The sequence below is a fragment of the Danio aesculapii genome, chromosome 13, assembly GCF_903798145.1.
Source record: "Danio aesculapii chromosome 13, fDanAes4.1, whole genome shotgun sequence".
Lineage (NCBI taxonomy): Eukaryota > Metazoa > Chordata > Actinopteri > Cypriniformes > Danionidae > Danio > Danio aesculapii.
Genome location: NC_079447.1, coordinates 8,379,073 through 8,394,624, shown reverse-complemented (window position 1 = coordinate 8,394,624; position 15,552 = coordinate 8,379,073). Strand labels below are relative to the sequence as shown.

The 15,552-nt window shown below is 37.5% G+C and overlaps 1 protein-coding gene and 4 non-coding genes across 5 annotated transcripts in view; all 5 read right to left on the bottom strand.

The window, feature by feature from the left end:
• Nucleotides 1-666: 666 nt before the first annotated feature.
• trnav-cac (transfer RNA valine (anticodon CAC)) lies at nt 667-739 on the bottom strand. The gene has a single exon. It is a non-coding gene; the product is annotated as a tRNA-Val (tRNA).
• A 504-nt stretch (nt 740-1,243) lies between these two features.
• Nucleotides 1,244-1,316, bottom strand: trnav-aac (transfer RNA valine (anticodon AAC)). The gene has a single exon. It is a non-coding gene; the product is annotated as a tRNA-Val (tRNA).
• Nucleotides 1,317-1,598: 282 nt separating this feature from the next.
• On the bottom strand, nt 1,599-1,671 carry trnav-cac (transfer RNA valine (anticodon CAC)). The gene has a single exon. It is a non-coding gene; the product is annotated as a tRNA-Val (tRNA).
• A 293-nt stretch (nt 1,672-1,964) lies between these two features.
• Nucleotides 1,965-2,037, bottom strand: trnav-aac (transfer RNA valine (anticodon AAC)). Its single transcript has one exon. It is a non-coding gene; the product is annotated as a tRNA-Val (tRNA).
• Nucleotides 2,038-9,120: 7,083 nt separating this feature from the next.
• The window catches only part of btbd9 (BTB (POZ) domain containing 9), a 28,425-nt gene continuing 21,993 nt past the window's right edge, over nt 9,121-15,552 (bottom strand). The window contains exons 9-11 of the mRNA XM_056470987.1: nt 14,780-14,887; nt 14,578-14,656; nt 9,121-9,945 (exon numbers count right to left, since the gene is read on the bottom strand). Coding sequence (XP_056326962.1) covers nt 9,784-9,945; nt 14,578-14,656; nt 14,780-14,887 — 349 coding nt within the window. The 3' untranslated portion in view covers nt 9,121-9,783. The remainder of the gene's footprint in view (nt 9,946-14,577; nt 14,657-14,779; nt 14,888-15,552) is intronic.

The window sequence follows — 15,552 nt, the reverse complement described above, 5'->3', positions numbered from 1 at the left end:
TGTACAAGTGAAATGACCCAGCAAGCATCAGGGCGGGCCGCTCCGCCATCGCTCAAACTGCTGATCAAAGCGCCTCTAAACTGCCAGAAACTACAGAAGGCAAACAAAAGTATTGCAGTCTGCGAATACCCAGAAGAGAGGGGAGAAAAAAAACAAAAGGAGATGGACAGAACACGTCCATGTCTGGTCACGTGAGCCTGACTGTGCCTGACAGGTCATCGGTGCCAAAGCTGGAGTCTTATTAGAGATTTTAAAGGGCATGGGAAAAGGAGGAAGAAAGATCAAAGGGAATACAGAGGGAAAATCTGCAGGAAATGCAATGTAAAGAGTGAGAGATGTTAAAGCAGGATGAGTGCAGGGATAATAATGAGACAGACAGCAGAGAGAGAGACAGACAGAGGTCATGAGGATCAAATCCATCATGTATTCAAAAATGTTTTAGAAAGATCAACATGGTGTAAGAACCAGATGAATGCAAGACCACACAAATGACTGATTTTACTGCGCCATCTAGTGGAAGAGTGGCTGTTTTACAGTTTTTTTCCAAATAAAAAAGTCATTTAAAGTAGAGTGCAGGGCTGTGAAAATCTAAATTTAAGACTTTTGGTATATAAGAGAGGATGGAGAAATTTAAGACCGTAAAATCAACGGAAAGTTGCAAAACAATGTTTCCGCCCGGTTTCGAACCGGGGACCTTTCGCGTGTGAGGCGAACGTGATAACCACTACACTACGGAAACCTGCATGTATGTACCATGGAACATGGGAAGACAAATGATCCGTGAAAGAGGTCGTGCATGCTTTGTTTTGCTTTTTCTTTAAAGAAAATTATAATCTCTACATTCTTTTTGTTATAGCAATTTATTTTGAACCTATACATCCGCAGTTTACAACTCATCTCACAGCTCAGGTGCAGAACTTGAGCACTGAACACTGAACCATTAGTTAGCCAAATTAGCCATTTAGCAGCTTCAACTTAAACAGTTTTGTTACATTCACTTCTTTGAAGGCTTTTTCTGTTGAAAAATATTAAAGATATTAACGTGATTTTTTCATTTGTGTAATCCATAATCAGCATATTGTGCAGCACAAATATAAAAATAATCTTTTCCCCATGTAGATCCATATACAAACATGGCAAAATGTTAGTACTATGAATCTAATGATCAAGTTTGTACAGTCTAAATCTTTAACATATGTAATAATACAGTAATAACAGTTTTATTAACAAAAACAATAATAATTGTTTCCGCCCGGTTTCGAACCGGGGACCTTTCGCGTGTTAGGCGAACGTGATAACCACTACACTACGGAAACCCACATGAAACTTCCCATACCACATGAGGGTTTTTTTGCCTGAGAACCCAGAAGGAAGCCCAACAAAACACTCTTGATAAAATATGCTTGTGCTTTATTTTGCTGTATGTCTACATCTGGTGTACTTTACGATTTTGTTGCACCATCTAGTGGAGGACTGGCTGTTTTACAATATTATTTAAGTCGTTTAAATTAGATTGCAGGGTTGTTAAAATCTATTTTTAAGACTATCGTTAAAGATTAAATAAATTAAGACTGTAAAATGAACTGAGATGAAAACAATGTTTCCGCCCGGTTTCGAACCGGGGACCTTTCGCGTGTGAGGCGAACGTGATAACCACTACACTACGGAAACTTACATGCAAAATTAAAGGAACATGCGAGGAAAAGGGATTCGTGTAAGATGTTGTGCGTGCTTGGTTTTGTTTTTTCTTTAAAGAAATGTATAATCTCTACATTCTTTTTGTTACAGCAATTTATTTTGAAGCTATACATCTGCAGTTTACAAATCATCTCACAGCAAAGCATACAACAGGCAAAATGTTAGTACTGTGCATCTAGTGATCAAGTTTGTACAGTCTAAATCTTTAACATATGTAATAATATAGTAATACCAGTTGTAAAAATAAAAAAAATAATAATAAATATTGTTTCCGCCCGGTTTCGAACCGGGGACCTTTCGCGTGTTAGGCGAACGTGATAACCACTACACTACGGAAACCCGCATGCTACATCTTACACCACGTGAGGTTTTTTCCACAAACCCACCGTGTACATCATGTATCTATTTGGGTTAGGGTTGGGTTTAGAGGTAGGTTTTTCACCTTATTTTGCAAAGCGGAAGTAAGCTATTTTCTGCAAATATTTAAGACTTCTGATTAATTTGCAAAGTAAATGACTAGGATAAACAAAAGACACTAAAGAGTCAAACCAGATGAGAGCAAAATGATTTTACTGCACCATCTAGTGGAGGACTGGCTGTTTTACAATAATATTTATAAATAATAATAATAAATTTATATATAATATTAAATAGTTTATATAAAGCATTTTTGATTCTGCATTTACATCAATTGGTGGAGTTATGGTTCAGTGTTGCTTTTAACTTGCTTTTTTGGGGTCGGTTGAGCTGCTTTTCAGTGGCTCATTCTTCAACATTGATATTCATATTAAATTGAACTGAATCGATGTTAATCTAACTAGTAACGTTAACGTTAGTACACCAGTATCTTACTACCACCTCCAACGTTACTCCTCTGCATCATATGCCGAGTATGAACCATAGTCTGACATTTTATTTTTCTTCAGATATAAAGCTGCTCAATCTACATGGTAAAAAGCAAAAGATGTAAAAAGCAAGATGACTTGACATGCGATGAATGTTCAAGGACATACTCAAATGACATTAATATTTGAAGTAAAAACGAAAAACACGTTATAAAGTTACGTGATTCGGTACCTAAAGTTAGGCCTATAAAGGCTACCTAAAGATAAAATAACGTTATATTCGAATACATATCTGAAAATTTACCAAGAAATGCTTTTCGGGAACGTTTTGGAAACATTTTAATAAAGTTTCCAAACTATGTCCTTAGAAGATTCTCGTTAATCCTTCCAGGCCAAGGTTTTAAACAAAATGCGCGAGTCATATGCATGAAACACTATGGTTTTGTCCAAATCTTTGACCATACCGTAGAATTTAGGAGTCATTTTCACCCGAATATCGCCTGAGGAGTTTTATCAACTTAAATGTTACGTTAACTTACGTTAATGTCCCGCGCGGTATGAGGCCTAACGTAGTCGTCGAACGTGGCTCAATTAGCACACATTAACGACTAAATTTGATCTTAAACTTAAGTCGCTGTACTGGATATAGTTTTATATTTTCTATAAATTACGTGTATGTCCATAACTGTAATTAGCATCAAAACTGGACTGACAACCGTGTTTTGTTAAGATATGAACGTAGTCTGTTGAAATTCGACGGTTTACACGATGGAGAGTGTAAGTCAGTCAACAAAAACAGTATCCTGCATGTAAAAACATATTAAAGTGTTTATTAATACAATTTGTTTTACCTTTCGTAATTCTGTTTGTGGTTTTGTCGACAATAGCATGTCACAGGTGATAGGACCCGTCCCTCTTGTAGCCGATTAGCCGTTAAGAAAAGACTCGTTGTTCGTTCGTAACCGTAAACGAATCAGTGTTTTAGGCGAATCTTTTAAGTGAACCAGTCTTCAATCTGTTGACTCAAATTGCTTTATATTAGCTTTAAATGTGTATGAGTCTTCAAACAAACTTACTCTCTCAATTACGTTATCTTTATATAGAAACATGTATAAAATAAATTGCATACATGCGTTTTTGACTTAGACTACTTGATGTTTGTTTTATTCCAAACCAGTCTATGGTACAAACACATTCAAGAAAACATTACAAAAGACTATACAAATTACAAACAGAAAACAAGGGAAATTAAGGTAAAATTTAAATATATAGAAATTTATCAAAACAAATAAGAGCATTACAGGGTCAAATTTGATTAATGTGATTTTTATATGTGATGCTGAATGATTATCCAGAGGACCAAACTGAGCAAAACTATTTCATTTTATGCAGATGTTTTGTTTATATGGCCTAACAATATAGCAAAATTAGGATTTTATTAAGCTGAAGCTTGTATCACAATTGATTGTATCACAATTGCTTGCATTTTAACACATTTGTAAAACAAAAGAATGCGTAATGCATGGATAATCAAGAAAATCCTAAGTTGATCCAGCACAGTAAATGTTCATCTAGAACAGTGGTGTAGTCCTTGCTATACGCACGTATACTCAGTATGCTTACTTTTTTCCATGAGCTGTTTAGGTATTACCACTTCTGAGGATCAATAATTGCATATACCCTTGGTATACTCACTTATTTTTCTGAATAAACATATCTAATTTTAGTGTATTTTTTAATTCTTACTTAAAAATATATAAGTGTGTAAATGTATATAAATTTTTCTTTGTTTACCCCAAAATGATCTGTTCCTGATTCACCCTAAAATGAAAATCCTAAAATCGCCCTGTACAACAGTATTTCACATGTGTCTTAATCATGCCTACCGCTACAGGGAACGACATATATGATGATCCCTGATGATCCCTCGGTTCCAGCTCGCATTTCAGCCTGCCTGTCAGACATTTCACTCTGGATGAAAGATCATCATCTCCAACTTAACCTCACGAAAACGGAAATGCTTGAAGTTTCTGCCAACCCGACTCTTCACCATAACTTTTCAATCCAGATGGATGGAGCAACCATCACTGCATCCAAAATGGTAAAAAGCCTTGGAGTAACGATTGATGACCAACTGAACTTCTCTGACCACATTTCTAGAACTGCTCGATCTTGCAGATTCGCACTCTACAACATCAGAAAGGTCCGACCCTTCCTATCTGAACATACAGCTCAACTCATTGTTCAAGCTCTTGTCCTCTCCAAACTGGACTATTGCAACTCTCTGCTAGCCGGGCTACCAGCTAGTTCTATCAAACCTCTTCAGCTGCTTCAGAACGCAGCAGCACGAGTGGTCTTTGATGAACCCAAAAGAGCACATGTCACTCCGCTACTCACCCGTTTGCACTGGCTGCCAGTTGCTGCCCGCATCAAATTCAAAGCTCTGATGTTTGCTTACAAAGTGACCTCTAGCTGTGCTCCTTCGTATCTGCTCTCACTTCTGCAGATTTATGTGCCCTCCAGAAACTTGCGTTCTGTGAATGAACGTCGCCTCGTTGTTCCATCCCAAAGAGGGAAGAAATCACTTTCCCGAACTCTTGCATTCAATCTGCCCAGTTGGTGGAATGAACTCCCTAACTACATCAGAACAGTAGAGTCACTTGCTGTCTTCAAGAAACGACTAAAAACGCAACTGTTTAGTCTCCACTTTCCTTCCTAATCTCCAACTGCCTCTCTGGCTATACCACTAACTGTGCCCTCTTTCTCCCTCTCTCTCTCAAAAAAAAAAAAAAAAAAAAAAAATTTCTACTAATGTTTTGCTTAGACTTTTACACACCTGAAACTTGTCGATAGCGCTTGTTCACTGCTGCTCTTATAGTTGTGTAAATTGCTTCCTTGTCCTCATTTGTAAGTCGCTTTGGATAAACGCGTCTGCTAAATGACTAAATGTAAATGTAAATGTAAATATATATATATATATATATATATATATATATATATATATATATATATATATATATATATATATATATATATATATATATATATATATACACGCACTAAAACACTAAAAACAATGAGGCAAAGACTACTCATAAATCACGTAACAATATGCGATTTAAAAGTGAAACTACTAGTATATACTAGCGACAACAGAAGACAGACTCTTAATAATTTGGTTTAAAACAAGTATGCTCGAATGTGACAATCAAAAATAATGGCTGAATGATGTTTAAAGGAACCTATTAAATGTAAAGTAATAAGCCAGAAAGTAAGTAAAAAAGCTATGATTGGTAGGCTAGCTTATATTTTAATTATTTTAATATATAGCTAATGAATCAAAGAAACATTGACTTTTGTAGTTTCTTTGCCTACTTTCATTTAAAATTTGGGTCGGGTGTAATAGTACACCACCTTTTTTTTAGGACTCCACCACTGATCTAGAAATATGTTTATCAACATAAGAGTTCTGCTTAAATATAACTTAAAAAACAATCACCAGAGCGAAGGCATGTTCCACAACCTTACAGTAAACTATTTTATAATTATCTCTTATAATTTATCAGATGTTATCACACACATGACAGAATGCATGTAGTAGATTGTGAGCATCACTCAGAAAAGTTTTGATCAAGTTCATCATTTAGAAATCCATTTATCAAATAAGATCTTAATAAGCTCTATAGGGTTAAGATGGTCCATTAATCCTTGTATTCAACTTCACTCATGTCTGTCTGTCATTCTCTTCCTCAAGGCCTAAGGGAAGTCTCCTGATTGCTGTGAGGAAGTCTGATAGGGTACGTCTTGTCTAATGAAGGTGGTATTATGGTGTCACTCAATCATCTCTGATTAAAACCCAGTATTTATTAACTCTCTGCAGAGAGAGAAGCATGTTAATATGTGATCTGACTAGAGAAACCTGTTCACACATCTGCTTCTCATCATAGTCTAAAATCTAAAAAACTAAATTACAACATATTCATTTGTGATTCAAGTCTAAATGCAAATAAAATAATTTATCTACAGTGCATCTGGAAAGTATTCATAACGCTTCATTTTTTCCTAATTTTTTTACGTTATAGCCTTGATCCAAAATGGATTAAATTCATTTATTTCCTCAAAATTCTACACACAATACGCCATAATGACAATGTGATTTTTGTTTTTTGTAATTGTTGCAAATTTATTAACCTCTTAAGGCCCAAGGTGTTTTTTTACATGCATTTTTCATTTCTCTTTGCTATTTGGGCTCATTGGAACCTAATTAGAATAAAAATCTAAGTATCATGTTTTGATATGATGTACTTTTAGAGAAAAATTATGTCCATATATGTGGACTTGTGGTCCGAATTTACATTTACATTTAGTCATTTAGCAGACGCGTTTATCCAAAACGACTTACAAATGAGGACAAAGAAGCAATTTACACAACTATAAGAGCAGTGAATAAGTGCTATAGACAAGTTTCAGGTGTGTAAAGTCTAAGAAGCAAAGCATTAGAATTTTTTTTTTTTGAGAGAGAGAGAGAGAGAGAGAGTACAGTTAGTGGTATAGCCAGAGAGGCAGTTACAGATTAGGAAGGAAAGTAGAGACTAAATAGTTGAGTTTTTAGTCGTTTCTTGAAGACAGCAAGTGACTCTGCTGTTCTGATGTGGTTAGGGAGTTCATTCCACCAACTGGGCAGATTGAATGTGAGAGTTCGGGAAAGTGATTTCTTCCCTCTTCGGGATGGAACCACGAGGCGACGTTCATTCACAGAACGCAAGTTTCTGTAGGGCACATAAATCTGCAGAAGTGAGAGCAGATAAGGAGCAAAGCCAGAGGTCACTTTGTAAGCAAACATCAGAGCTTCGAATTTGATGCGAGCAGCAACTGGCAGCCAGTGCAAACGGGTGAGTAGCGGAGTGACATGTGCTCTTTTGGGTTCATCAAAGACCACTCGTGCTGCTGCGTTCTGAAGCAGCTGAAGAGGTTTGATAGAATTAGCTTTTACATAAAACACTTTTTCCAGAATTTTTTAATGCATATTTAACATAGAATTGTTTTTTTTTTTTTAACTTCCGTTGACTATCAGAGAGTAGAAACAACATTCTTTTTTCCCCGTTTTGGACAGTTAAAAATAGGGTTTGGGACATTTCATATGCTGAAAAACAGTTGCAGGATGACACTGTATGTCTGTAAAAAATATAAAACATTCAAAGCATTTTAAATAGCCACTTAAGAGCTAAAATGTGCTGTCCACAAATGTGGCCACTAAAGCCCAAGGAGTTTATAAAAAAAAAAACCCTGAAAAATCACATGTACAGAAGTATTCACAGCCTTTGCTCAATAGCTTGGCACACCTGTCTTTGGGAATTTTTGCCCATCTCTCCAGAGATGTTCAATAGGATTTAGGTCTGGGCTCTGGCTGGGCCACTCAAGGACATTCACAGAGTTGTTGTGAAATCACTCCATTAATATTTTGGCGGTGTGCTTTGGGTCATTGTTCTGTCATAAGATGAATCGTTGCCCCAGTCTGAGGTCAAGAGCACTCTGAAGCAGGTTTTCATTCAGGATGTCTCTGTACATTGCTGCATTCATCTTTCCCTCTATCCTGACTAGTCTTCCAGTTCCTGCTGCTGAAAAACATCCCCACAGCATGATGCTGCCACCACCATGCTTCACTGTAGGGATGGTATTAGCCTGGTTTTCTCCAAACGTAACGCCTGGCATTCACTCCGAAGGGTTCAATTTTAGTCTCATCAGACCAGAGAATTTTGTTTCTTATGGTCTGAGAGTCCTTCAGATGCCTTTTGGCTAATTCCAGGTGGGGAGTGGCTTCTGTCTGGCCACTCTACCACACAGGCCTGATTGGTGGATTGCTGAACAGATGGTGGTCCTTTTGTAAGGTTCTCCTCTCTCCACAGAAGAACACTGGAGCTCAGACAGAGTGGCCATCGGGTTATTGATCACCTCCCCGACTAAGGCCCTTCTCCCCCGCTCACTCAGCTTAGATGGCCGGCCATATCTACGAAGAGTCCTGGTGGTTCCAAACATCTTCCACTTTAAATGATGGAGGCTACTGTGCTCATTGGAACTTTCAGAGCAGCACAAATTTTTCTGTAACCTTCCCCAGCCTTGTGCCTCCAGACAACCTGGTCTTGGAGGTCTGACAATTCCTTTGTCTTCATGCTTGGTTTGTGCTTTGACATGCATAGTCAACAATATGAACAGGTGTATGCCTTTTCAAATCATGTTGAATCAACTGATTTCACCACAGGTGAACTCCAATTAAGCTCCTGAAACATCTTAAGAATGATCAGTGGAAACAGAATGTACCTGAACTCAAATTAGAGCTTCACACCAAAGGCTGTGAATACTTCTGTACATGTGATTTTCAGGTTTTTTATTTGTAATAAATTTGCAACAATTTCAAAAAATCTTTTTCCACATTGTCATTATGGGGTATTGTGTGGAGAATTTTGAGGAAATAAATGAATTTAACCCATTTTGGAATAAGTCTGTAACTTGTAACTACTTCTTGTAGTAATTTAGGATGGTAAAATAAAACACATCTGTAAAGAGGAAATCAGAAATATTTTAGAAACATTTAGTTTTTATTGTAAATGATCAAACTCCATGATTTGTTCAGTGTGAATTGTCATTGGGTAAAAGCTAGTCAGATGCCAACGTAAAAAAAAAAGAACCAAACAAATGCTGCATATAAGTAAATACAACCCAGGTTATATTAAATACTAATTTGCATGCAATAAGAACAAACCTTGTTTGTGCAAACCACAATATACATTTTTTTTTGTTGTTAATATAACTGACAGAGCTAATAAATAAATAAATACAATTAAATTCAAGAAATCAAACCTCTAAAATTGAAAGTCATATCAATCTCTTATACATCATCCTAAATAATTAATATTTAAATTTGGCGCATGACATTTTCAATTGATTTTTTTTATTATTACAATAAACAATTTTAATCTAACAAATAAGACGCTACTCCAAAACCCACTAAGTCTGTAATACTTTTATTATTACGTTTTGTTTGTAGTTATCTTAACATAATAAAATAAGTGCATGTGACACCAGCATGTTATAATCAGCTCAAGTAACTTCCCATTATAAATATAAACAGTTCTTTCTGTAGCAGCACGTAACCTTAAGAACACAACCTTGTAAAATGAGCCTCCCTAGCATGTCTTTTCATACTTATGCGAGCAAGTGGCATGAAGAAAACATCCAGAATCTAAGCGTGCGAAGACGACGACGAGGGTTTTTGGGCCATAAGGCTCTGTGAATGGGAGTTCTGGGAGCTGGTTTCAGGTTTTGGCTGATCTGGTCCAGGACTTCCTTCTTTAACAACTGTGTCCATTTGAGCAGGGCACTCAAAGTGAACGCAGTGAAACACCTGGTGGGGGGAAGAAAAGTGCATTTGAGTTTCATGGTTTCATTATAAAAAGTGATTCATTTGACAAATAATGCATGTGTAATTTATTCTGCACATATTATTTCAATGGTATTTGACTGATTCAACATTAAAGAACAGGTAATATGGGTATTTGAAAACTGCTATCTTATTAGCAGTTTGTAATGTAGCTATTCTTCAATATAAACAAAAGAAAAGTTTAAAAAAGTCCATGATAAAGACATCTCTCAAAAGAAAGAGTCAGCTCTGAATCACCTCAACGAGTCGATTTTCGAATCTTTCATTTGCTTTCGATCTACGATAATCGTAACAAACATGATTAAAGTAACACATTTGCTTAAGCCCTATCTGCCCATGAAACACGAACACTCTGAAATGGGCGTTTCATTTGTGACATGCAATAGATACAAATAAACAAAAAAAACTATCAAAAACTAACAGGGTCAGCTGACCAATCAGAGCAGCATTGACTTACAGTGGGGTAAAAAGTATTTAGTCAGCCACAAATTGTGCAAGTTCTCCCACCTAAACTGATGAGAGAGCCCTGTAATTTTCATCTTTCCTTTGACAGCTCTTTGGCCTGTAGATTTCATCATACCTAAACTATGAGAGACCAAATGAAAAAATACATCTAGAAAAATCACATTGAAGGATTTATTTGCAAATTATGGTGGAAAATAAGTATTTGGTCAATAACAAAATTTCCTCTCAATACTTTGCTATATGAAGGCACCAGTCCCAGGAGAGCCTTGTAGACCAGAGTCATCCAGTGGGTGTACCTTCTTACACTCAGAGAAGGCCACTCAGCTTTGGCATACGATTCACAATGGTGAGTAAGTCTTTGACAGCCAGTAACAAACCTTAGAGCACTGTGATATATGGAGTTTAAAGGCTGAAGACATTTGGTTGAAGCGTTCATATATAAAACATCACCATAGTCAATCAATGGTAAAAATGTTGCACACACCAAATGTTTACGAGCTTTAAGAGAAAAGCAGGACGCATTTCGATAGTAAAATCCAAGCTTAACTCTCAATTTTCTAACCAAATTTGCTATATGTTCTTTGAAAGAAAGCTCCTGATCGAGTAGAAAGCCTAAATACTTATAGCTGGACAATAAATTGATTTGTTGACCTTGGGCAGTGGTAATTAATGGTTGGTTCTGCACAGGAGTAGAACAATTTGTGAAAATCATTCATTTAGATTTGTCTACATTTAAAACCACTTTAAGATCTTTAAGACGAGACTGAACAATATTAAAATATTATATTAAAATACTATATACCCTTTGTTGGCAATAATGGAGGTCAAACATTTTCTGTAAATCTTCACGAGGTTTTCACAAACTGTTGCATATAGGGTTGAGATCTTGACACTGGCTAGGCCACTCCAGGACCTTGAACGAAGCCACTTCTTTGTTGGCTGGGTGTTGTGTTTGAGATCATCGTCACGCTGATAGACATGTTTCATCTTCAATGCCCTTGCTGATGGAAGGAGGTTTTCACTCAAATATCTCACGATACATGGCCCCATTTATTCTTTCCTTTACACGGATCACTCGTCCTGGTCCCTTTGCAGAAAAACAGTCCCAAAGCATGATGTTTCCACCACATGCTTCACAGTAGGTATGGTGTTCTTTGAATGCAACTCAGCATTCTTTCTCCTCCAGACACAACAAGTTGAGGTTTTATCAAAAAGTTCTATTTTGGTTTCATCTGACAATTTGACATTGTCCCAATCCTCTTCTGCTCTCTAGCCAACTTCAGACAGGCCTTGACATGTACTGGATGAAGCAGGGGCACATGTCTGGCACTGCAGGATTTGAATCCCTGGTGGCGCAGTGCGTTACTATTGGTAGCCTTTATTACTTTGGTCCCAGCTCTCTGCAGGTAATTAACTAGGTCCCCCCGTGTGTTTCTGTAATTGTCAATTGGTACTCACTAAAGAGCCACTTGGGCAGAGCTGAGCTCCAGCAAGGGGGAGCTTGAGCTCCAGCTCCTCCTTGCTGCGCTTCTTCTACAAGTGTTGTCACTGGGGGTAGGGGTTAGGGGTGGGGTGGGTGTACGCATTACAACAGCTTATAGCAGGAGGAGCTAGAGCTCATGCTCCCCCTCATTGGAGCCCAAGTGGCTTTGCAGCGAGCAGCGTCTCGTAATTGTTGCTCAAAGTTCTTGTGATCATTTTGATCACAAGAAAAAGGGGTGCGATCTTGCGTGGAACCTCAGATCGAGGGAGATTATCAGTGGTCTTGTATGCCTTCCATTTTCTAACAATTGCTCCCACGGTTGATTTCTTTACACCAACCTGCTTACCTATTGCAGATTCAGTCTTCTGAGCTTGGTGCAGGTCTACAATTATGCTTCTGGTGTCTTTTGACAGCTCTTTAGTCTTGGCGGAGTTTACAGTGTGACAGTTTGAGGTTGTGGACAGGTGTCTATTATACTGATAACGAGTTAAAACAGATTCCATTAATACAGGTAACAAGTGAAGGACAGAAGTTGTTCAGAACAGAAGTTGTTACAGGTCTGTGAGAGCCAGAAATCTTGCTTGTTTGTTGATGACCAAATACTTATTTTACAGAGGAATTTCCCAATTAATTCATTAAAAATCATACACTGGATTTTCTGGATTGTTTTTCTAATTTTGTCTCTAATAGTTGAGGTATGCCTATGATGAAAATTACAGGCCACTCTCATATTTTTAGATCAAATGGTTTTGATATTTGGTTTCATTCTATAATACTGGACTTATTTACTTTCAGAAGAGGGAAAAGTGTGAAAATGTAAATGCCAGTCTGTGAAAAAGTGTATAAAGTGTGTAGTGAGGGGTTTATCGCTTTTATCCAAAGCGACTTACAAATGAGGACAAGGAAGCAATTTACACAACTATAAGAGCAACAGTGAACAAGTGCTTATAGAACAAGTTTCAGGTGTGTAAAGTCTAAGACGCAGAGCATTAGTAAAAAAATTTTTTTTTTTTTTGAGAGAGAGAGAGAGAGAGAGAGAGAGATGAGAGAGAGAGAAGAGGATAGAGAAGAGAGAGGAGAGAGAGAGAGAGAGAAGAGAGGAGAGAGAGAGAGATAGAGGGAGAGGAGAGACGAGAGAGAGAGAGAGGAGAGAGAGAGAGAAGAGTAGATAGAAGAGAGAGAGAGAGAGATGAGAGAGAAGATGAGAGAGAGAGAGGAGAGGAGAGAGAGGAGAAGAGAGAGAGAGAGAAGAGAGAGAGAGAAGAGAGAGGAGAGAAGAGAGAGAGAGAGAGGAGAGAGGAGGTGAAGAGGGAGAGAGAGAGGAGAGAGAGAGGGGCACAGTTAGTGGTATAGCCAGAGAGGCAGTTGCAGATTAGGAAGTAAAGTGGAGACTAAACAGTTGCGTTTTTAGTCATTTCTTGAAGGACAGTATCCTTAAAACATTCTTCTATAAATAATTGTAAAAAATAAAGCTGACTACTTTGCGGATTTTGCCTATTGCGGGTTATTTTTAACCCCCGTGATAAACGAGGGACCACTGTATAGTGGTTCTTCTTATTAACGATGTATCAGTGCACTTCATTATTTTGCAAATATTTATTTTCCCTCATAAACTTTAATCAAATACCATAACCTTTTCTCCCCCTCGAAATGACTTTATTACTTCTGGTCGCATGAAATGTCTTAAGGGTGGGGCTTTCAGTAATTTCGAGCGGGGCTATCAGCCTGTGTCTCGTTTGTGCTCTACCTTCATCCGTTTGTTAATCTTCTTTCATTTTGTAAGCAGCATCCATCTTCAATCAATCCAACTGGTTCCCAAAGGATGAAATCATGCACCACCCTACATTTTTATCTGATTTCAGGACTATTTATAGTGGATGTACGTCATGATAGAGGAAAAAAGGACAATCTTAACTTTTCAATCTTAACAGTTTCATGGCGACTTTTGAGCCCTGAATTTAACTATATTAAAACATTGCAAAATGATTTTATTAATAAACGCATAATCTGGAAATAACATTGTTTTCTGTACTTGCTATTAAACCTATTGTAGAAGACTCTAACTCAATATTAGGGCATTTTAAAATGCCATATGACCCACAATTAAAAAATAAATCTGGAAAAAGTCACAGAAATAAGTGTATCGCCAAAGACTATAGAATACACAAGACATGTCACTCGTATCTTTTTGAATAGGGAAAACTGTAACTGTAAATATGGCCAATAAAGCCCCACCTACTAGTACAAGAGCCAATCATTGATCGCTATATGGCAACTAAGGCCCGCCTTCTAGTACAAGAGCCAATCATCGATCGCTATATGGCAAATAAGGCCCGCCTTCTAGTACAAGGGCCAATCATCAATTGCCATAGACTGACGATACTCCAGGGGAGGGGCTCGGAGCAGACATGAGTTTCTGCAGATTTTGTGTGATTTGGACGTTTAGAAATGAAACTAATGGGACAGTTGTTGTTTAATTTTATTGGTGATTCCACATATGAAATTCAATGGTAAGCTTGGCCAGCAGTTTTGCAGAATTTGATGTTTCCCCATTCAGACAGAATGCCCGAGCATACTGCTTGAGATGTGTTTCAAAGATGGCCGCCGAGTGAAATGACTTGCCTTAAAGGGACTTTGGTATCGCTCACCTCATTAGCTGTGTTGTGAGTTCCTACAATACGAATAAAAGAAGCAGACTGCCTGTCAAACGTCAGAGTCTGCCATGACCTGGAAGAATTACAGAGTAAAAAAAACAAAGTATAGGTTTAACACGGAAAGGATAACAAGATAAAACATTTTAATGCAAGCAAATACAGAGGTATTAATATAAAAAGAAAAGTATCGACTTACCTGCATTCATCTTTAGTGCGGTCTACAATCTTCACCCAGTTTTGTTGATTGGTGGACAGCTCAACATAATAACTATAGCTCCTCTCATCACAGTCCCACAACAGCAACCTACAGACAGATTTCACAGGTTAAGACAGAGTATGTTTACATGTATACTGATATGCTGATATACTGAATTATTTTTAATGGAATAACCTGTTGTCTCCGTTTACATCCAAACCAATAATCCAGCAAAGCAAGTGACAAAAAATAAAAATATGAATATATAATACTGAAAATTTGTCAGGTTAAATAAATAATTCAAATAGGAGGGAAAGTATTGCAAAATACTATAACAGTGTCCTACTGCTCGTTTTTCTAATCAGCCAATCACATGGCAGCAGCTCAATGCATTTAGGCATGTAGACATGGTCAAGACGATCTGCTGCAGTTCAAACAGAGAATCAGAATAGAGAAGAAAGGTGATTTAGGTGACTTTGAATGTGGCATGGTTGTTGGTGCCAGATGGGCTGGTCTGAGTATTTCAGAAACTGATGATCTACTGGGATTTTCACGCACAACCATTTCTAGGGTTTACAGAGAATGGTCTGAAAAAGAGAAAATATCCAGTGAGCGGCAGTTCTGTGGGCGCAAATGCCTTGTTGATGCCAGAGGTCAGAGGAGAATGGCCAGACTGGTTTAAGCTGAGAGAAAGGCAACAGTAACTCAAATAAGCACTCGTTACAACAGAGGTCTGCAGAAGAACATCTCTGAACACAGAGTATGTTCACACA